Here is a 24,138-nt window from a genome sequence, read left to right as displayed (position 1 = left end):
GTTGAAGTCTGTTCCCTTTTCTCAAAACAAATGTGAAAGAAGCAAGCACATGAAATATCAGATATGGCATTCTAACAAACTTTATCTTGGAAAAACATGAAAGAAAGATTAACTTTTACTTAGGACTGTTGTGCAATGAATATTTATTCACGTTTATGGAAGGCATTTTCCTTTTCTTTAAATCTAGGTTTAAGAATAAATTAAATGGTATGTTTTTCACACTCTTATAATTTAGAACTCATTGGCACTGCTGAGAGGTTGGCTGCACTTTGTTTTTTTTGAGGATTTTTTTTCTGCTTGAACCTCCAAGGACAGAAACACTGATGAAAACATTTAATTAGAATCAGAGCTTTGCTTTCATCAAAGGCCAATAGAGTATTTGACTGAGGTAAGGTAATGACAAATACTTGTTAACACTACTTGTATTGAATCATTTTGATTATATCTAGATTTCTGATCATGAATGTGATACGCTAGTGCAGAGCAAATTTAGAAATACTGAGAAAGAGATCAATAATGGTAGATTACGATCGGATAGCATTTGAGAAATCACCCAAGCAGGGCTGATACATTCAAAGATTAGTAATGAACAAAAAATCTTCTTACTTTTTGTGTATGCTAGTTTAAAATGAATGATTTTATGCCACAAAATGTTTAGAGGAATGCAATCTGATAACAGATATTTTTGGTGATTTGTGATGGCAAATTTTCATCTCACGAAGTGGCCAAAGTGTCTCCCAATGAATACATTACTTTTATCATTGTTGTATTGGGCAAACAATACACTATTGGTTAAAATCACAAAAGTTAATTAAATCACACTAGATTAAGCAAAGTGTGCTCAGGTTTATCTTTTAATTGCCTCTTTATCCTTGGTGTACATTGCTTTTCCTTGAACTGAAGGGAAAGGACAGAAGTAACCATAAAGGAATAATAATAAAAATGATATTAAACCAGAATTTGCTATTATTGAAACTTTAACAATTTCAAATAAATCTAGATGGTAGCAGAATAAATCATTTCAATCAAACTTAAATGCTGGGTTTGTTATTCCAACTTGTCCGACTGAAAAACTAAAACTCTTCTACTATTGATTTTCTTCCACAGTTAAAGTGGTGTATGGAACACACATCCCAATAGCAACTATCTTCTTTTGCTATTGCAATGTGAGATTTAGTCATGCACTATTATATGGATTCTTGAGCCAGCTGTAAAAATCAGACTCAAAGCAACTCTAATTCATTCATTTTTTCCCAAGTATAACCAGTATAAAAATTACTGATGGGTTAATTGTAAAGTATGATCTTAGGCACGTTATCTTCGTCCAAGAAATGGACTCTCCTATATTCTCTGGGCTTACTCAGAAACAACTGTAATTCCAAACACTGCAATTTTCAGGCAAAATTCATAATAGTTAAATGGTATTAACTGAACATTTTCTTAATGGCAAATATGATATGCTTCATATAACCTCACTGCAACAATATATATCAATGTGCTGTTAAAATGCATCAGCATTGTAAACTCATGTATTAATTAATATTCTGCATTGAGAATATAAATTTATTGGATAATGTCTTCTTTATGTAATTGGCTTTTTGTGGGTACATATCTAGTGATAGTATTCATTGAATTCTTTGGCTGATCAAATAAAGGTTCATATAATAGTCTTAAATGTCACGTTTTTTGCTACTAACCTGGAGTTTGTGCAAAGTGTTAACTGGAGAATCAAGCCAAGATGTTGGAAGTGGATAATTAGAAATTATATTGCAACTATTTTTGCTTTGCAGAACTCTTACCAAGGTTAACGATAATGTTAATTCAGTAGTAAAGAATAAAAAAAAGTTAAAACTGGGATATCTTTGCTTTTAAGAAGGCATTATTGTGATACTGGTGCTTAGATGCTAAATGCAATCTATTCAGTGCTAGCAATGAGCTCCAACAGGAGTGCTAACAGGCAGGAGATACAAATGAAAAATAGATCGTGTGGAAAGGCAATTCCTGAGCCAGCTGAACCCCTCCTCTGGCTCTGTAACTACTCTGGCTCAATTATTTTCATGCAGCCACGAAATTGATAAAGTTGGCTTATTATTGTTACATGTATCGATATACACTGAAGATCTTTGTTTTGCATGCCATCATCTTCTCATGCCAGTACATTGGGGTAGTACAAAGGAAAACAACTAACAGAATAAAAAATAAAATGCTCAAGTGCTTTGGAGGCAAACAATAAAGTACAAGGCCACAACTAGGTAGATTTTGAGGTCAAGAGTCTATTTTATCCTACAATGAGACTGCTTAACAGTCTTAAAAGTGCTGAATTGAAGTCGTCCATAAGTTTGGTGTTATGTACTTCCATGCTTTTGTATCTTCTGACTGACAGGGGTGGGAGAAGAGAGAATATTTAGGGTGGGTTGGGTCTTTGATTATATTAGCTGCTTTACCAAGGAAGTAGGAAGTGTGGGTCGAGTCCACAGTGGTAAGTTACTGTGATGAGCTGAGGTGTGTCCACAGATCTCTGCAGTTTCCTGAGGTCTCGGACATTTGTCATACCAAGCCATGATAAAAATCGCTTAGGATTAAAAGTAACATGTTGAATACTCCCATTAACCTATCAACCAGAAAACTTCATCAACAGTTGAGCACTATGGCAACCGTAACCTCACCCAATCAGAGATATTTCCTATGCTCACCCTTTCTGCAATTTTACACTATCCTGTTTGCCTTTCACTCACCCTCAAGGTGGGTTACCCTTATGATATAATCTACCACCCTTAAGAGTATTTAGAGAGAGCACAACTAAAAGAATGTGTAAAAGCTATGAATTTGAATTAACTAAAAGGTTAGAGAACATAGAAGTGTATGTCACAGGACCAGGCTTTCAGCCCATAATTGAACTATTCATGAGAATGATTCTGGGAATAAAGGGGTATACATGAAGAGCATTTGGCAGCTTGGGCTGGTACTCACTGGAATTTAGAAGAATGTGTGGGGATCTCACTGAAACCTACCAAATGTTGAAAGGACTAGATAGAGTGGATGTTTCCTCTGGTGGGGTATCCAGAACTAAAGGGCACAGCCTCAAATTTGAGGGGCAACTTTTTAAGAACAGAAGTAAGGTGGATTCTTTTGTTTTTAGCCAAAGAGTGGTGAATCTGTGGAATGCTCTGCCACAAACAGAGGTGGAGGCCAAGTCCGTGGGTATTTTCAAAATGGAAGTTGATCATCCCTGATTGGTTGTGGCATCAAGGGATATGGTGAGAGAGCAGGTGTATAGGGTTGAATGGGATCTGAGATCAGCCACGATGTTTGGCAGCTGGACTTGATGGGCTGAATGGCCTAATTCTGCTCTTATGTCTTATGGCCTAACTACTAATTAAGAACCTTCTAAACTAGGCCCATCTGCCTGAACAAGTCAATATCTCTTCTCATGAAAGCGATACTTCTTTTGCTCACCCTGTCTGCAAATTTGAACTATCTTATTATTCCACTTCTTGCATTCTGATGAGGAAATTTAGGCCTGAAGTGTTAACTCTCTTTCACTCTACAGAGCTGCTGCCTGCTCAGTGCTTCTCGGTATTTTCTGATTTTATTAAATCATGCCCTTTCCACTCCAGTCAGCATTATTACTCCTTGTTGATTGACCTGTGAATAACTCTGATCAGTTTCCTATGGTTAAATAAATATGTGCAGTGCCTATTGGTGACATCATTACATGTTCAAAACACAGTTAGAAAATGACATTGCGATTAGACTGAATCTCATTAAGAAATGTCTGATCAACATTCTTGAAAGGAAGGTTTGCAAACGTAGCAACACATTTCCAAAATTGTATGGTGAGCACCATTTAAAATTACAAAAATGTCTATTTCTCAACTAAAATACTGCAGATTTTAGAAGCCTAAAATAAAATGCTGGAAGACTCAACAAGTCAGGCAGCATCTGGGATGAGAACACTCAGATTAATGTTTCAGATCAGAAACATTAACAGAGGTGTTGTAAGCCTGAGGCACAGTGCACATATTGTGTGTCTAGTAAATTAAAAGCTTACAGAGAATTAGCAAATGAATGTGTACTCCTGATTGTGGGATCCAACAACAGTATGAATGTATTTCTGTATTTTGATTTGATGAATATCTCAGCATTTCAATGAAGATCACTATAATGCTATGTAAAACTATTGACATGATTAAAGCAACTTCAAAACTTCTTTTCAATTGTTTGCACCTGCAATGTGCCATTTTCTGTTATATTTATTTTTACTTCTACACAAAAGCTTTATACAATATAACTGAAACTACTCTTAGAGTCAGAGACATAGAAAAATACAGCAAAGAAGCAGGCCCTTTGGCCCATCTAGTCTGTGCCAAACTATTTAAACTGCCTACACCCATCGACCTGCACCGGGGCCAAAGCCCTCCATACACCTATCTTCCAGGTAAATATCCAAATTTCTCTTAAACGTTGAAATCGAGCTTACATGCACCACCTGTGCTGACAGCTCATTCCACACTCTCACGAACCTCTGAGTGAAGAATTTGCCCCTCATATTTCCCTTAAAATTTACACCTTTCACCCTTATCTCATGTCCTCTAAAAGTAGTCCCACCCAAAGTGGAAAAAGCTGCTTACATTTATCCTATCTATACCCTTCATAATTTTGTATAGCTTTATCAGATTTCTCCTCAATCTGCTATGTTCCAAGGAATAAACTCGTACCTTTCCTCATAACTCAGGCAAATCCTACTGCCCCAGCAACATCCTATCCAATTTTTTCTGTACTCTTTCAACCTTGTTTTCATCTTTCCTGTAGGTAGGTGACCAAAACAGCTCTCAATACTCCAATTTAGGCCTCACCAATGTCTTATACAACTTCAACATAACATCCCATCTCCTGTACTCAATACTTCAATTTATGAAGGGCAATCTGCCAAAAGTTTTCTTTACAGCCCTATCCACCTGTTCCACTGCTTTCAATAAATAATGAACCTGTATTCCCAGATCCCTTTGTTCTAACACACTCCTCAGTGTCCTACCATTCACTGTGAAAGACTTACCCTGCTTGTTGCTACTGAAATGCAACGTCTTGCACTAATCGGCATTAAATTCCATCTGCCATTTTTCAGCCCATTTTTCCAGCTGGTCCAGATCCTGCTGCAAAGCATGATAGCTTTCCTCACTGTCCACTACACTCCAAATCTCAATGTACTGATCCAGTTAATCACATTATCATCCAGATCATTAATATAGATGAAAAACAACAACAGCATTGACTTGTGCAGCACTACACTAATTACAGGCCTCCAATCATAAAGGCAACTAGCTACTACCACTCTCTGGTTTCTCCCACAAAGCCAATGTCTAATCCAATTTATTACCTCATCTTGAATGCTGAGTGACTGAACCTTCTTGACCACCTCCCATATGGGACTTAAGCAATCTTCTTGTTGTTTTAGGTTCTCTTATCTCAAAGGTAAGTGGCCTTCATAATTTTGCTTCTAACATACATTAGATCTACTTCCATATCACTCATTTGCTCACTGCCCAGCAACCTTCTGAAAATTGTGCTCTTCCCATCATAGATTTTGTCCAACCCTGTTCATGAATGTTCATTAAGTTATTTGAGGCTTTTGATAAACTTAATTCCTCTCTACACTTCCATTATCTTTTAAAGCATTCCTAAACCAACTTTGATAAATCTGTTGAAATAGTTCCTCTTTGACAACAGCAGGATTTGATTGCACTACTACAAAATGTCCTGGCATGTGTTACACATTAATGGTAATATAAAAACACACAATTTTTGGTTCTACATCTTATAAATGGCAGTGGGCTAAATAGAGAGATTTCTGAAATATTAACGCCTCTGCTGCTATATACACAATTCAATTAAAAGTCAAAAGAAAAATACATGTTGTGATATCACAGAAAACGGTATACAATATTTTTCATCTAATTTAATAAGAATTCGATTGTGTTCCCTGAGGTGATGAATTCTTGCTGAAGAAATGATATGGATTAAACGTAAATGCACCAGTGACAGCGATCTAAATCTTAAAATTATGCATATCAAATTATTTGTTTTATACTCTATAATCCATCATTTTCTTTTGGAGACACAAGGAATTGCAGATACTGGAATTTGGAGCAACAAACAATCTGGTGGAAGTTTGAATGAATTTGCAGTACTGAATAATGCTTACCTGGAATGGTTCAGAACTATCGATAAATAAAATCTCCTTTAGCCATCTATCACCATGCTGACCATATTTTACCCAAAGCTGTTCCCCATTTGTATTCCTGTGGGTTCTTTTATACACTGCCAGCTTAAAAATCTGTTTTCCGAACATGTGAAAATGGAAACGGAAGATACAGGTCTTGTTAGCATGATTGCTGGTAGCACCCAGGATGGGACTGAGGAGTGTGGCTGTATTTCCAAACTGCTGGTCAGATGCTTCAATGTAAAGGTAGTGGCCTTCTGCTGTCCCTAATGTGTGGTCTTTTGATGGTCCTGTGTTGATTGTGGAGGTCTGACCCTGGTTTCTTGTCCAGTCAAAATCGTCATCCTTGGCTTGCTGCCAGTTGCAAAATCCAGTTTCAAAATTACAGAGTAGTTCCTGATCTATCAAAAGGAAGAAACAATACTTGACTCCATTTAAATATCTGTGCCTCATTGTATAAAAATTATACATTACATCAGCCAACATAAGAATCAATTTCAGCTGAAGGCCACTGGAAAACAGATTGCCATTTCACTTTGAACGTAATACATTATAAAACTAAGCACCGTATCAAGATATTATTTTCTATGGCATCATTTCTGAGAAGTAGTGTTTGTTGGCAATTCCTGAATTTTTTTGCCCTTTTCTAATTGTCCTTGAGGAAGTGATTCTAATCTGCCATCCTGAAGTGACACCGCCTGTCTAAGGTACTTGCAGTGCTGTTGGTTAAGGAGTTCTAAGAACCAGTGGCAGTGATGATGAAGGAACAGTGAATCACTTTGTACTGAGAGTGGTCTGATTAAGAGGGGTGCATATAGTTGGAGTTACCCACAAACTCATGAAGACAAAAGAGACAGCAGATACTGCTGAGATCTGGAGCAAAACATAATGTGCTTATGGAATTCAGTGGGTTACACAGCATCTAGGGAATAAAGTGGAGAGTTGAGGAGTTGGGTCAAGATCTTTCACTACACCGAAAGAAAGAGAGGATATAGCTAGTATAAAAAAAAGTGGAAGGAAAGTGGAGCAAGAGCTGGCAAATGATAAGTCGATCCAGGTGAAGGATTGAGGGATATGATAGGCAGACAATGAATCTGGGGTGGGGAGGAGTGGGAATGATGTCAAAAGCTGGGAAATGATAGGTGCAAATGACAAAAATTTAAGATGATGGAATCAGATAGAAGAGGAAGGAAGGTGGAGCATAGAATAGAATGAGGGAAGTGGGTGGGAGGGAGGACAAGTCAAAGGAACATTTGTATGATGGGCAGACAGAGACGGTGGGGGGGGCAGGTAAAAATGGACAAAATAGAATGAGAGGGATCAGTTGGATCAGGAGGAGAACAAAAATGTAAAAAAGGTGGAAAATGGACAGAGGAGAAGCATTGAGGAGGTTTGAGAACACTGAAGTTGGGAAGTGAGACTGGAAGCAAATTGGGATCTCTTGCTGTCTAGCCTTTTTAATTCCACTTCCCCTTCCCACCATTACAATGTCTGACCTTGGCCTACTCCACTGCCAAGTCGAGTTTAAATACAAGTTAGAAGAATAGCTCCTACTGTTCTGCCTGGGCAACCTCCAACCTGGTGGCATGAACATTAAATTCTCAAACTTCTGGTAACCAAAATGTCCTTTCAGGTGAAACAGCAATTCACTTGGACTTCTTTGAATTTACCATATTTCATTCAGTGCTCCCAGTGCAATCTCCTCTACAAAGGTGAAACCGAATGTAGATTAGGTACCTTCTTTGCAGAACATCTCAACTGAGTGGACACACTGGGGTAAGACTTATACAGTGAATGATTTCAAAAGGCTTTTGACAAGGTCCCACAAAGGAGATTAGTGTGGAAACTTAAAGCACATGGTATTGGGGGTATGGTATTGATGTGGATAGAGAATTGGTTGGCAGACAGGAAGCAAAGAATGGGAGTAAACGGGACCTTTTCAGAATGGCAGGCAGTGACTAGTGGAGTACCGCAAGGCTCAGTGCTGGGACCCCAGTTGTTTGCAATATATATTAATGATTTAGACGAGGGAATTAAATGCAGCATCTCCAAGTTTGCGGATGACACGAAGCTGGGCGGTGGTGTTAGCTGTGAGGAGGATGCTAAGAGGATGCAGGGTGACTTGGATAGGTTAGGTGAGTGGGCAAATTCATGGCAGATGCAATTTAATGTGGATAAATGTGAGGTTATCCACTTTGGTTGCAAGAACAGGAAAACAGATTATTATCTGAACGGTGGCCGATTAGGAAAAGGGGAGATGAAACGAGACCTAGGTGTCATTGTACACCAGTCATTGAAGGTGGGCATGCAGGTACAGCAGGCGGTGAAAAAGGCAAAAGGTATGTTGGCATTCATAGCAAAAGAATTTGAGTACAGGAGCAGGGAGGTTCTACTGCAGTTGTACAAGGCCTTGGTGAGACCGCACCTAGAATATTGTGTACAGTTTTGGTCCCCTAATCTGAGGAAAGACATTCTTGCCATAGAGGGAGTACAGAGAAGGTTCACCAGATTGATTCCTGGGATGGCAGGACTTTCACTTGAAGAAAGACTGGATCGACTAGGCTTATACTCACTGGAATTTAGAAGACTGAGGGGGGGATCTTATTGAAACGTATAAAATTCTAAGGGGATTGGACAGGCTAGATGCAGGAAGATTGTTTCCGATGTTGCGGAAGTTCAGAATGAGGGGTCACAGTTTAAGGATAAAGGGGAAGCCTTTTAGGACTGAGATGAGGAAAAACTTCTTCACACAGAGAGTGGTGAATCTGTGGAATTCTCTGCCACAGGAAACAGTTGAGGCCAGTTCATTGGCTACATTTAAGAGGAAGTTAGATATGGCCCTTGTGGCTAAAGGGATCAGGGGGTATGGAGAGAAAGCAGGTACAGAGTTCTGAGTTGGATGATCAGCCATGATCATACTGAATGGCAGTGTAGGCTCGAAGGGCCGAATGGCCTACTCCTGCACCTATTTTCTATGTTTCTATGATAGGGCTCTGAGGTGTGCTGTAGAATACAGAGACCTGGGAATGCAGATCCATAATACCTTAAGTGGCATCCCAGGAAGATAGAGTCATAAAGGGTGCTGTTAGCATATTGATCTGCAGTTCTAGTCACCTACCTACAGGAAAGATATCAATTAGTTTGAAAGGGTACAGGGAAAATGAACAAGAATTTTGTCAGGACTTGGAAGACTTGAGTTATAAAGAAAGGTTAAAAAAGTTAGGATGTTATAGCCTAGCATGCAGGAATGAGGGAAAATCTTACAGAGGCAAACAAAATTATGAGTGGTATAGACAGGGTTAATGCAAGCAAGCTTTTTCCTCTCAGATTGGATGAGACTAGAGCTGGCTGTGAAAGAGAATATTTAAGGTGAATCTCAGGAGAAATTTCACTCAGAGTTTGGAACAAACTGCCAGCAGTAGGTATGGGTTCAATTGTAACAGATAAGAGAAGTTTGGATAGGTACAAAAATCAGAGGGGTATGGAGGCCAAAGAGTTAGATGGTTAGATGGGAATAGGCAGAAGATCAGTTTGGCATGAACTAGATGGGCCAAAGGGTCTATTTCAGTGCTGTAGTACTTTATGGCTCTATAAAGTTACCCCTGAGCTTCCAGTTGCCTGTTATTTCAATTCTTTATTTCATTTCAACTTCTTCCATCTTCTACCTTCCGTATCACTGAAGGTAAGCTTAAAGACAAGCACATAGAGAGAGTACAGAGGAGATTTACTAGAATGAACTCAGCAGGTCGGGCAGCATCCGTTGAAATGACTAAAATGACTAAATGACTGCTCATTTCAATGGATGTTTCCCGACCTGCTGAGTTCATCCAACGTGTTTTTACGTGTTGATTTGACCACAGCATCAGCAGTGTACCTTTGTGTTTAGATTTACTAGAATTTTACCTGAGTTTCAGCACCTAAGTTACAGAGAAAGGGTGAACAAGTTAGGTCTTTATTCTTTGGTGCGTAGAAGGTTGAGGGGAGACTTGATAGAGGTATTTAAAATTATGAAGGGTATAGATAGAGTTGACTTGGATAGGCTTTTTCCATTGAGAGTAGGGGAGATTCAAACAAGTGGACATGAGTTGAGAGTTAGGGGGCAAAAGTTTAAGGGTAACACGAGGGGGAATTTCTTTACTCAGAGTGTGGTAGCTGTGTGGAATGGGCTTCCAGTAGAAGTGGTAGAGGCAGGTTCGGTATTGTCACTTAAAGTAAAATTGGATAGGTATATGGACAGGAAAGGAATGGAGGGTTATGGGCTGAGTGCAAGTCGGTGTGACTAGGTGAGAGTAAGCGTTTGGCACAGACTAGAAGGGCCGAGATGGCCTGTTTCTGTGCTGTAATTGTTATATGGTTATATCTGCCTAGGTATATTTAAAATGCTCAGGACTTAATATTAAATCCTAAAGACTTTATAATGGTTTCAGGTAACTCCTCCTTTTTACCCTTCCATCATTAATATGCTTGCACTTTTTGGTTTCTTTCTTCATTTCTACCTCCAATTGACAAATTTTACAGCAATTTTTTTCCTCTACAGTTTTGTTCTTTGCCTATCCCAGCCATTTCCTCTGGTCTCTTCAGTCCTACATCTCCCTACAACTCACTTGTTTTCTCAACTTTCCAGCTCATTTCAAGTGTCCTTGGCAGTTTCTCATCCCACCCCCCGATGCTACTTGACTTGCTGAGAGATTTCAGCACTGTTCTTTTCTTGCTTTTGCTTTCCAGCATCTGAGGTTTTTGGTCCAATATCACACTTGGGTTCAAGCCTGGTTTCTAGGTATTTGGCTGCACAGCTGCCTGGCTTGTAGGATTTTGGGCAAGTTTCACTTCAGACAGTATTGTCCTAAACAAATACCTATTAAACTAAAGAATGATAAACCTGGACAAATTTGTGAGCATGTGAAAATGATTTTACAAATAAGCTTTTCCAGATAATCATATACTTTTTGAATGATCTTCATTGCCTCTTTAAGTAGTTAAACAAGCCTTCAAAAAGTCAAAAATAGCTAATGAGCCCAAGTGTCCATGGAGTGACTGATTTATCATAAAAATCCATCCTCACTTAGAATATTAAAAGGCAAAGTTTGTACAGATGTGGCAAAGACTTCAGAAAGTAAACTGGAAAAAACTGCTTAACGTTGAGTCAGTTGAGACACAATGGGATCAATTTTAAGAGGTAATACTCGCGATACAGAAAATGTTCATACCCAAAGTTGGGAGAAGTAATAAAAACAAGAGGTCAACTATATGGATGAATAAAGATATACATAAAATATTATTGAAGAAAAGACAGCTATTTAAGGAATACAGAAAAAATAGTAGTGATGTTAACCATAAGGCATATGAAAATTTGAGAGCTATAGTTGAGAGGGAAATTTGGATGCCAAAATATAGGTTCAGAAGGACATCGTCAATAATGCTAAGATTAAATCTAAGAGATATTTTCAATACTTTAGTAGTAAAAGAAAAGTCAAGGAGGAAAGAAAGTGTATTAGGAATAATAGTGGGGTGTTAAATTATGCAGAGGACATACTTTGTTAAAGTATTCACCTGCAAAGATGTTAGCAGTATGCCAGTAAGTGTAGAGATAAATAAGGCTGTTTTAAGTGAATTAGAGATCTTACAAGTGAGCTTCTGCTTCAGCTGAAAAGGCTGAAAGTTAATACATCTCCAGGGCCAGACAACATATATCCAAGGGTACTTAAAGAGGTATGTGATGATATGTTCATACCCCGAACATGTGTTTTTCAAAAGTCACTAAAGACAGGTGAAATCCCTAAGGAATGGGAGATAGGCTCACATTGTCCCAGTGTATAAGAAGGGTGACTGCACTGACTCTGGTAACGATAGACCTGTAAGCTTAATGTGTATCACAGGCAACATAATGGAAACAATAATAAAGAATGAGATGGAATAGCAGCTGATGAGACCTGGCATGTTAGCAGAAAGCCAGCATGGGTTCAGAAAGGAGAAATCATATTTTACTAATATGCTGGAGTTCTATGAAGAGGCAACTAAAATTTATGATAACAATAGTGTGGTTAATATCATTTACTTGAACTTTCAGAAGCCTTTTGACAAGGTACCCTATGAGAGGTTAATCATCAAATTACAGGAGGTAGGGATTCAGGTAGGGATGTAAAGTATTACATATAGAAAGTATAAATATTAGATATAAATATACAATGGGGGATCTTGAGTTAGAAAGAGCACTGTATGAGAAGGATTTGGCATCCTGGCAGACTCATCAGTATCAACATCTAGGTAATGCATAGAAGCAATTAGGAAAGCTAATGGAATATTGGGCTATATAATGCACTTAGTAGAATTCAAGTCAAGACACTTCTCCTGAAGTTGTATAATGCACTTGTGAGGCCACACCTTGAAGAATGTGTATATGGTTGGTCTCTCCATATTGTGTGAGGGATATGAAGGCACTGGAGAGAGTTCAGAGTGAGGTGACTAGACTCATTCCGAGCTGTGAAGAACGACTGAAAGATTTAAATGTTTCTAGCCGAAGGAAACACAGAATGAGAGGGGACATGATAGAAACATTCAACATCATTAAGGGTATAAGTAAGTTGGATGCCAGCTGCTACTTCAAAATTAATCCATCATCAAGGACACGGGGACATGGGCCTAGATTGGTTAAAGGGAGATTTCAAAATAACATAAGGAAACATTTCCTCACTCAGTGAGTTGTGGACATAAGGAACAAACTACTAGTTGTGTAGTTGAGAGTAGTACCTTAGAGACTTTCAAATCTAAACTTGATAGTTATTTCAACACACTATATGAATAGGGGCTTGGCAAGTTTTGTTGGGCCGAATGGCCTGTTCTTGTCAAAAACGTTCCAATATTCTAAGATCATTTAGGGAAGGAAATTTGTCTCCTGACCCAATCTTGCCCATTTTAGCAATGCAGCTGACCCTAAATACTCCCGAATGACCATAGAAACCGATCACTTCAAAGGAATTAAAGATAGGCAATCAACACTGTTTGGACACTGGCATCGCACAAGTCAACAAGTAATTCTCGTGTTACACTTACCACAGTTGATTTCATCAGAACCGTCACCACAATCATCCACAAGGTCACATACTTGTAATCGGTCAATACAAGCTCGAGATTGTTCACACCAAAACCACTTGGTGCCCTCACAGATCTCTACAGCTGGTGAGAGGGAGCAATTGGCAAACACAATGTCGTCCACTGCAGCCACACCATTGTAAATGCCCAGGCTGACTTTCACCAATTTCAGACGGAATGGCCGTGTTAGACGCCCGAGCTGGACAAAGCCTTGGAGCCATTGATTGCTTTGAGTGTTGTAAGTCCACCACACAACAGTGCTGTTCTTCACACCATCAACCTCCAGGAACATTTTTGCTGCTCCCACCGCCTGTCCGTAATTGTAATACCTGTGACAGTTATAAAGTGACAAATGAATACTGCAGACATCAAGAATGTTCAAATGTGGAACCAATTAACACAAAGCAACTTTAATTTTTAAAAAATGATTTAGTAAAAATACCTTGCACATTTAACTAATTTTAATTGAATAAATTAAAGAGTATGTTTTCCAGGTGTAATTAGGTCAATTATGGTGAAAATATGCACTTATAACTTTTCCTTCAAGATAGATTTGTTAATAATGCATATAAAATTAAATCAAAATGAGTAGCTTTGGTTGTAGTAACCATGGGGTTAAATGTGACACAGGGCAAAATAAGCAATTCACCAGTCTATGAAGCCAACATGAAAATGAAATTATTGCCTACCAAAAGGACATTGTGCATCCAGTTCCTGATTGAGTGAATTTAGGGCTGGTTAGTTCTGCAGTCTGAAAGAAGTTGCTTTTCATAGTCAAAATAAACATGAAGTGTCCTTAAATAAAAATACACATAAATCCAGAAGGTCATTTGAAAATGTCATTTCTGTGACTACATAAAGCGAACAGATTTTAAAATAGTTTAGAGTTTGATCTAAGTAAAACATCACAACATATTCCATGACATAGCTTTCTGTTTGTAAGGTGAGTAATTCAGTAAAGTGTTTTGACAGGTACTGGATGAGCACAGAGAAACAACATGGAACCAAGAGTCATGACCAACTTAGCAAGCTTTCAGAGAAGAGGCTTATGGTTTTTGAATAGAGGCCGGGAGTGCAACTGCAAGGAAGTATTCCTTAACCAGGCCTTATAGCTGGAAACACCCAGTATGTGAGATAGCATCTCCTGAAAGAGAAAAGAGACCCTTTCCCAAAACTGAGAAAAAGAAAAAAAGTATGTTAATTTTAAGTTAAGGTCACAGAGCCATACAGCACAGAACTGGGCCCTTTATTTCTCCACATCCATTCTGAACTTTTTGTCCATCCACAATAATCCTATTTGCCTCCATTCAGTCTGGAACATTCCATGCCTAGCCTAATTAATGTTTCAGGTCTCTCACACCAGTGGAAGAGAATCTGAGAAACAGGTTAGCCTGGGTGGCAGAAAAGGTGGGGCAAGTAAGAGATGATGGGTGGGTGTAATAAAAGGAGTGTGACAGGAAACAAGCAGCTCTGGGTCACCCAGGCTCCACAAATGGTAGGGGCTTCATAAACTGGTCACTCAGTGTGTTTTTCAACTTCCCCAGTGTAGAAGAGACCATATTGTAAACACTGAATGCAGACTACTCTATTATGAAAGAAGTGTAATTGAATTACTGCTTCACCTAGAAGTTCTGTTTGGGTGTCTGTTTTGTAGGAAGGATAAAGAGGTGACTAGGTATGTTAGTGAGGGTCGTGAGGGTTAATGTAGTCTACATGAACTTCTTCAAGGTCTTTAACAATGGGAAACTGGTTCAAAAGGTTAAAGGTCTGATCAGAACAGATCAGTAGACTGAATCCAAATTTGCAAGCAGAAGATGACGGTTGAGAGATGTGTGCGCAATTGGAGGATAATGGTTTAAGGTCAGGGATAGGAAATTTAGAGGGTATTTTTTCATCCAGATGGTGGTTAAAACCTGCCCTGGTGGAGGAAGGGCAAGCAGTAAGTAAAACCATCTAGTTGTGTAGGTGAGCATTTGAATCATCACGTCACAGAAGACTATGAATTAAATGCTGGGAAATCACCTGCCAGGATTAGGCATGAGCTAACCAGTGTTTTTAAGATTTGAGGTTCTTTTGAAGTCAAGAATGAGGCAAAAAATTTGTTGCATATGATTGTTTTTAATTAAGTGCTAAAAGAACAAAGGGATCAAGGAGAAAGGAAGAGAGCAGAAAGGAAGAGCAAGGCCTAGTGATGAGGGAAGAATGAAGACAAAAGAGCTAAAGAGCAAAAAAAAACATTAACCAATGTCATCTTATACCAGAATACTGGTAGCACATATTCCATTCAAATTCCATTGCTTAAACTAACCAATAAGATAGCCCCTATTCAAATATGAAATACATCAATTAAAATAAAGAACTCCCAGAAAGTCATAAAGTCAACTGCAACCACTATAAAGTGCGCTGAACAATTGCACGTGTGTAAGTAGTTATATAAAAATACAAACAGAAATATGAAAGTTACATTACAAGGAAAATAACAGCTATAGAGTCCATTCCAACAGCAGCATGAATAGACTGGGTCCAAGGGTCTGCTTCCATGTGCTACTACAATGTTTGTTTTCTCCAAATGAATGATTGCCCCCAGCCTCCTTGTTTTGTTATGGTCACTGTATGGACTACTATAGAGACCATCTAACTCATGATAATTAGGTTTTCTTCTTTATAATTAATCTTCTTCATGCCCTTTTTCTAACTCTATTTAGTCCTTTATATTATTTTCTCCTCTATGCCTTTGAAGAAGGTGATATGTAGACAGCTTACATGTCATTTAGTTGCCTTGCTGCACCCTCAACTACATCTTGACCATCAGTTTAAAGGTTTTAAACAAGAGAAAATCTGCAGATGCTGGACATCCAAGCGTCTCACACAAAATACTGGAGGAACTCAGCAGGCCAGACAGCATCTATGGAAAAGAGTGAACAGTCGATGGTTCGGGCCGAGACATTTCATCGGTATGTACTGGTGTTTACTCTTTTCCATAGATGCTGCCTGGCCTGCTGAGTTCCTCAAGCATTTTGTGTGTGTTGCTTGGATTTCCAGCATCTTCAGATTTTCTCTTTTTTGTCATTCGACTACTACACTGCGAAGTCTCTTCCAGAGATGCCTACCCTGAAGAAATTTAAATCTTCCCTTAGATGGCAGTTCAGTGAAACTCTCTCACTGCTCCCCTTCTGTGATCTCTGCAGCCCTTCAGTCCTGATGAAGGGTCTCGGCCTGAAACATCAGCTGTTTACTCTTTTCCATAGATGCTGCTTGGCCTGCTGAGTTCCTCAAGCATTTTGTGTTTAAAGATTTTACCAGTTCTCTAATTATGCTTTCTTCAAGCATTTGTATCCAATCCCAATGCAACTGTGGCTCTTTATATGGCTACAACTCCTTGTCCCAGAGGCTGTGAAATGTAACAATTAAATTAAATCTCTTTTTAACCATACCATTCCTCTAATAATGTGTAAATTCTCCTGATTGCTCCTCATCTAATCTAATCTCCACATTACTTAATCAATAATTCTGGGGTCATTCCCCTCCAGGGATTAATTTAGAACCTAACATCTAATATTCTTTTATCGGGACCTTTGTTTGTTCCAATAAGCAGCATGAAAGCTGGAATTACTCCTGAGCTTTCTGTTCTGAATTCACTGACCGGATATTAGGTGCCAACACATTCCTCAGAATTATCAGTCCTGGATGAAGGAGTTATGATCCATCGCCCTAATGATAAAGCTTCCCTATATTTCCATTCCACTCTAATGCAGTTCACTCTGTGGGAACATCTGGTGCAGAATTTACTCAGTCCTCTGCAGTAAGGCAATGTATATTTTACTAAGACCTTACATGACTCAATGGGAGTCAAGTAATTGGCTGAATGGCTTCTCCCGTTGCTATTTTTTCCTATGAACGTGATGAGATTTTAATTAGAAGTATTTCTGAAGAATTTTGGAATGATTACTAGAGATTGTCCAATGAGTGGTCTGAAAGATTACTGGATGTTTATGGTTTGAATCACATGCACTGTTGCAAAGTAAACAAACTCTAAATATGAAAGATTAGATATAATAAAATTCCTACCATTGGTAGCATTGGTGGTATGATCCCGAGCCGGGGCCTGAACTTTGACATTTGAAGGCAACGCACTACTTGAGTTTCTAATCCAATCAAAGTTATCATTAGGAACGTTCTCAAACCAGCCACAGCTATCCTCTTCAAAGTTACATGTGGAGGCTGCAACACAGAAGTCACCAATATTGTACGAAGTTACTTTAGAGTATGTTATATAATATTTAGCTCTTTTCAATCCTTCATGCATAAATATCATCTACCAGTGGTTCCCAAGCTTTTTTATACCATGGAGCCTCACTGTTACCGAGAGGTCTGCAGACCACAGGTTGGGAACCCCTGAAAGAACTGTTGAAGTAAATGTTATAACAGATGGGGTGGATCATATGGATCACTTGTGGTAGAAAATCAGAACAGATTCAACAAACAACACATCTCTTCTTTCCTTTTCAATCAACATGTCTCTCTTTTTTTTTCATCAATGGCTAAATTCTAGAAGAATCAAGAATTATTTTCAGTTAACCTCAATATTACTTTCCAATTCCTAGTAGTTTGCTGCCTCCAACATCTAAGAAGGTAGAATATTATGGACCATGACTTCCCTTTGAAGTTACATATTTAATTAATGTGTTACCTCAGGGATGCATCAATCTTTAAAGAAACACACATACACACACGCACAAACACAAAATAGATCTTTAAGCATTTTCAATTTCTGTTAACTGAAACTGGATGAAAACAGGCACAGAGTAAGAACCTTTGCTTAACGAAGAAATATTGTACCACTGAATCACCGGCAGGGAATGTGCACTTTGCTGCAAAATTTCAGAATGAGCCTTCAACCAAAATATATTATTGTTGTCTGGTATTTCAGGTAAAGCTAGGCAACCATAATATATTTTCTTTCAAGTCCTTTTCTGAGACTATTTTCTTATTCCAATTGTCCTTTGCATATAGATAAGATTAGCATTTTTCCCCATCACATTTTCAGGTGAGAAAATCTCTGTGCTCATAAACAAGAGTAGCAAGGTTAAGATAAGTAGTCCACACACCAGTTCAGAGATCATGTAAAATTGGTAGCTAATGCATTTGCTACTGTATATATGTCTCTTTAACAATACAGAGCTTCTCCCTGTAGCCTTTGATGCCTTTACTAATCAAGAACCTGTCAACCTCCACTTTAAATATATTCGATGACCTGACTCCACAGTCGTGTGTGGCAATGAATTCCACAGGTCTACCACCCACTGGCTAAAGACATTGCTCCCCACCGTTGTTCTAATGAGGCATCCTTTTATTCTGAATTTGTGCCCTCTAGTCCTAGACTTTCACACTGTTGGAAACATCCTCTTCAAGTCCACTCTATCCAGGCCTTCCAATAAATGATGCATTTCAAAGAGCCATCCACCCTCATTCTTTTAAACCTCAGCGAGTACAGGTCAAGATCCATCAAAATCTCCTCATACATTAACCTTTTCATCCTTGCTATTATTATTGTACACTTCCTCTGGACCCTCACCAATGCCAGCACATCCTTTCTTAAATATGGGGCCCAGAGCTGCTCACAATACTGCTAATGTGGTCTGACTACACATATAAAGCCTCAGCATGACATCCTTGCTTTTATATTCTTGTCCTCTGGAAATGAATGCTAACATTGAATTTGCTTTCCCTAAAACTGACTCTTAACCTTTAGGGAATCCTGCACTTGGACTTGCAAGCTCCTTTGCAGCTTCAATTTCTGAATTCTCTCCCCATTTCAAAAACAGTCTATGTTTTATTTCTCCTATCAAAGTGTATAACCATACAATTCCCCTCATCCAGCCCTGATGAAACCTGAAACCTTGCTGTTCATTCATTTCCATAAATGCTGCCTGATTTGCTGAGTTTCTCCGGCATTTTGTGTGTGTTGCTTCTGCATTCTTTTATTTGGTTTTCCTTGTACTACCTTAACGTACTGATGTGATTAAATGATCTCTGTGGATAGCATGCAAAACAAATGTTTTTCTCGTGTATTGAACAATAATAAACACATTCACAATATTATGGCAGAATAAAATTGTGATGATGGTCTGGGAAAGATGGGAAGAGAAGGTCATCGTGCTCTCCGGTGTGCCTGAATATGAATCCTAACTGGATCCCATGCTGTGAGTAGCTCCAAGATATTGTGAGATACTAAAGGGCCAGTGATCACAGCCTACAATACAGAACAAGAGGTTATTAATCAGTAAAGAGCATATTAATGAATTATTTTACGTTGAAAGGCAAAACTGCTTGGTCCTTGGTGCAAACAAATCCAAATTTTTAATGGGACTCTGTTAGATATGTGGGCTATGACCAAAGGAAAAATAGCTGGAATTGCAAAATCAAGTTTATAGAAATTAGCTAAAATAGTGAAAAGAAAACTGCCAATATTTGCAAAAAGGTATCTACCAGAAAACTCAATTATAGCTCCATATATACTTTTCCAGTGTGATCTCCTGGCAGCCCTAGCTCTCTTTCGCTGAAGTCGAAGAGCTCCTTTCTATTCTGCACTAGAATATACCAACAAAGTTAACTTAATATCACACATGAATTGGAATATGATGCACCCCACAATATAGTTACAATTATATAACAAAATGAACACAATTATCTTCCTTAAATAGAGTATCTAAACAGCATATCTCCATTTACACATGCCCATTACTAAAAAAATGGAATATTCCACCGTGTATGGTGGGAAAGGCACCATAAGCCCAACCTGAGCACATGTTCAATGTAGGACCTGTTATGAGAATATACCAGGGAAGCACTGAAGTGTGTACACTCAGATCCAGGTACAATCAAGTCACTCTAGCATTATGATCCTTCATTATTTGAATCAATGCCAGTGCTCTGTGGTCTGTGTAAGGTGAAACTCACTGCCATGGGGATAGTACCAGAGGCTATGACGGACACACTGAATTAATGGTGGAATGCATGGTTTCCCTTGGGAGGAGATTTCGGCTCAGGTAAACGACTCTTCTCCAGGTACTTCTTTGGCCAGCACTGCTCCAAATGCCTACGCCTGAGGCAGTGATAAGACAATAAGACATAGTAGCAGATTAGACCATTTGACCCATTGTGTCTGCTCCAGCATTCAATCATGGCTGATCCTTTTATCCCCTACTCGGCCTCACTTCCCAACTTTCTCCCTGTAACCTTTGATGTCGTGTCCAATCAAGAACCTATCAAGCTCTGCCTTAAATATACCCAAAGACCTGGCCTCCACAGCTGCCTGTGGTAGAAAATTCCATAAATTCACCACCCTCTGGCTAAAGAAATTCCTTTGCATCTCTATTTTAAATGGATGACTCTCTATCCTGAGGCTGTGCCCTCATCTTAGACTCCCCCACAATGGGAAACATCCATTCCACATGTACTCTGTCTAGGCCTTTCAACATTTGAAAAGTTTCAATGAGATCCCCCCTCATCCTTCTAAACTCCAGTGAGGTACAGACCCAGAGCTGTTCCTCGTATGATAACCCTTTCATTCCTGGAATCATCCTTGTGAACCTCCCCTGAACCCTCTCCAATGCCAGCACATCTTTTCTTAGATAAGGGGCCCAAAACTGTTCACAATACTTAAGGCAAGGCCTCACCAGCACCTAATAAAGCCTCAGCATCACATCCCTGCTTTTAGATAGATAGATAGATAGATAGATAGATAGATAGATAGATAGATAGATAGATAGATAGATAGATAGATAGATAGATAGATAGATAGATAGATACTTTATTCATCCCCATGGGGAAATTCAACTTTTTTCCAATGTCCCATACACTTGTTGTAGCAAAACTAATTACATACAATACTTAACTCAGTAAAGAATATGATATGCATCTAAATCACTATCTCAAAAAGCATTAATAATAGCTTTTAAAAAGTTCTTAAGTCCTGGCGGTAGAATTGTAAAGCCTAATGGCATTGGGGAGTATTGACCTCTTCATCCTGTCTGAGGAGCATTGCATCGATAGTAACCTGTCGCTGAAACTGCTTCTCTGTCTCTGGATGGTGCTATGTAGAGGATGTGCAGAGTTATCCATAATTGACCGTAGCCTACTCAGCGCCCTTTGCTCAGCTACCGATGTTAAACTCTCCAGTACTTTGCCCACGACAGAGCCCGCCTTCCTTACCAGCTTATTAAGACGTGAGGTGTCCCTCTTCTTAATGCTTCCTCCCCATCACGCCACCACAAAGAAGAGGGCACTCTCCACAACTGACCTATAGAACATCTTCAGCATCTCACTACAGACATTGAATGACGCCAACCTTCTTAGGAAGTACAGTCGACTCTGTGCCTTCCTGCACAAGGCATCTGTGTTGGCAGTCCAGTCTAGCTTCTCATCTAACTGTACTCCCAGATACTTGTAGGTCTTAACCTGCTCCACACATTCTCCATTAATGATCACTGGCTCCATGTGAGGCCTAGATCTCCTAAAGTCCACCACCATCTCCTTGGTCTTGGTGATATTGAGACGCAGGTAGTTTGAGTTGGACCATATCACAAAGTCCTGTATCAGTTTCCTATACTCCTCCTCCTGTCCATTCCTGACACACCCCACTACAGAGGTTTGTATTACAGACCTCTTGAAATGATGCTAACATTATTTTTGCCTTCCTCACCACTGACTCAACCTGCAAGTTAACCTTTAGGGGGTTCTGCACAATTCCCTTTGCATCTCAGGATTCTGGATTTTCTCCCCATTTAAAAATAGACTGCACGTTTATTTCTCCTACCAAAATGCATGACCATGCATTTTCCAACATTGTCTTTCATTTGCCACGTTCTTGCCCATTCCTCTAATCTGTCTACATTCTTCTGCATCCTGTTTCCTCAACAATACCTGCCCCTCCATCAATCGTCATATCATCTGCAAACTTGGGAACAAAACCATCTTTTACATCATCTAAATCATTTATATACAGCATAAAAAGAATTGGTCCCAAAACCAACCCCTGCGGAACTCCACTAGTCACTGGCAGCCAACCAGAAAAGGATCCTTTTATTCCCACTTGTTGCTTCCTACCAATCAGCCAATGCTCCAACCATGCCGGTAACTTTCCTGTAATACCATGGGCTCTTAACTTGGTAAGCAGCCTCGTGAGTGGCACCTTGTCAAAGGCCTTTTGAAAGTCCAAATAGACAACATCCACTGCATCCCCTTCATGTCTCCTACTTGTAATCTCCTCAAAAAAATTGTAATTTTGTAATTTTCCCAGTCCTCTCAGAGCTTCTACAGGTATATTAAGAACAAAAGGATAGTAAGGGATAAAATTGGTCCTCTTGAAGATCAGAGTGGTTGGCTATGTATGGAACCAAAAGGAATGGGGCAGATCTTAAATGGTTTTTTGCATCTGTATTTACTAAGGAAACTGGCATGGAGCCAATGGAAATAAGGCAAATAAGTAGTGAGCTCTTGGAGCCTATACAGATTGAAGAGGAGGAGGTGCTTGCTATCTTGAGGCAAATCAGAGTAGATAAATCCCCAGGACCTGACAGGGTATTCCCTCGGACCTTGAAGGAGACTAGTGTTGAAATTACAGGGGCCCTGGCAGTCATATTTAAAATGTCGGTACCTACAGGTGAGGTGCCGGAGGATTGGAGGATAGTTCATGTTGTTCCGTTGTTTAAAAAAGGCTCTAAAAGTAACCCGGGAAATTATAGGCCAGTAAGTTTAATGTCAGTAGTAGGTAAATTATTGGAAGGAGTACTAAGAAATAGGATCTACAAGCATTTAGATAGACAGGGACTTATTAGGGAGAGTCAACACGGCTTTGTGCGTGGTAGGTCACGTTTAACAAATCTATTAGAGTGTTTCAAGGAGGTTACAAGGAAAGTGGATGAAGGGAAGGCAGTGAATGTTGCCTATATGGACTTCAGTAAGGCTTTTGACAAGGTCCTGCATGGGAGGTTATTTAGGAAGATTCAGTCGCTAGGTATACATGGAGAGGTAGTAAATTGGATTAGACATTGGCTCAGTGGGAGAAGCCAGAGAGTGGTAGTGGAGGATTGCTACTCCGAGTGGAGGCCTGTGACTAGTGGTGTGCCACAGGATTCAGTGCTGGGTCCATTGTTATTTGTCATCTATATCAATGATCTGGATGATAATGTGGCAAATTGGATCAGCAAATTTGCTGATGATACAAAGATTGGAGGTGTACATAGAACATAGAACAGTACAGCACATTACAAGCCCTTCAGCCCACAATGTTGTGCCGATCCTCAAACCCTGCCTCCCATATAACCCCCCACCTTAAATTCCTCCATATACCTGTCTAGTAGTCTCTTAAACTTCACTAGTGTGTCTGCCTCCACCACTGACTCAGGCAGTGCATTCCACGCACTAACCACTCTCTGAGTGAAAAACCTTCCTCTAATATCCCCCTTGAACTTCCCTCCCCTTAACTTAAAGCCATGACCTCTTGTACTGAGCAGTGGTGTCCTGGGGAAGAGGCGCCGGCTGTCCACTCTGTCGATTCCTCTTAATATCTTGTACACCCCTATCATGTCTCCTCTCATACTCCTTCTCTCCAAAGAGTAAAACCCTAGGTCCCTTAATCTCTGATCATAATCCATACTCTCTAAACCAGGCAGCATCCTGGTAAATCTCCTCTGTACCCTTTCCAATGCTTCCACATCCTTCCTATAGTGAGGCAACCAGAACTGGAAACAGTACTCCAAATGTGGCCTAACCAGAGTTTTATACAGCTGCATCATTACATCATGACTCTTAAATTCTATCCCTCG

The 24,138-nt window shown here is 39.4% G+C and overlaps 1 protein-coding gene across 1 annotated transcript in view; it reads right to left on the bottom strand.

Annotated features, from left to right (window-relative positions):
• Positions 1-24,138, bottom strand: part of malrd1 (MAM and LDL receptor class A domain containing 1) — a 359,618-nt gene that overhangs the window by 234,747 nt on the left and 100,733 nt on the right. The window contains exons 14-17 of the mRNA XM_073055307.1: positions 17,378-17,530; positions 13,999-14,104; positions 13,271-13,638; positions 6,203-6,621 (exon numbers count right to left, since the gene is read on the bottom strand). Of these exons, the coding sequence (XP_072911408.1) occupies positions 6,203-6,621; positions 13,271-13,638; positions 13,999-14,104; positions 17,378-17,530 (1,046 nt within the window). The remainder of the gene's footprint in view (positions 1-6,202; positions 6,622-13,270; positions 13,639-13,998; positions 14,105-17,377; positions 17,531-24,138) is intronic.

Source organism: Hemitrygon akajei, chromosome 8, assembly GCF_048418815.1.
Source record: "Hemitrygon akajei chromosome 8, sHemAka1.3, whole genome shotgun sequence".
In the NCBI taxonomy this organism is placed as follows: Eukaryota; Metazoa; Chordata; class Chondrichthyes; order Myliobatiformes; family Dasyatidae; genus Hemitrygon; species Hemitrygon akajei.
The sequence above is the reverse complement of the archived record's forward strand: the minus strand, read 5'-3'. Positions and strand labels throughout refer to the sequence as shown.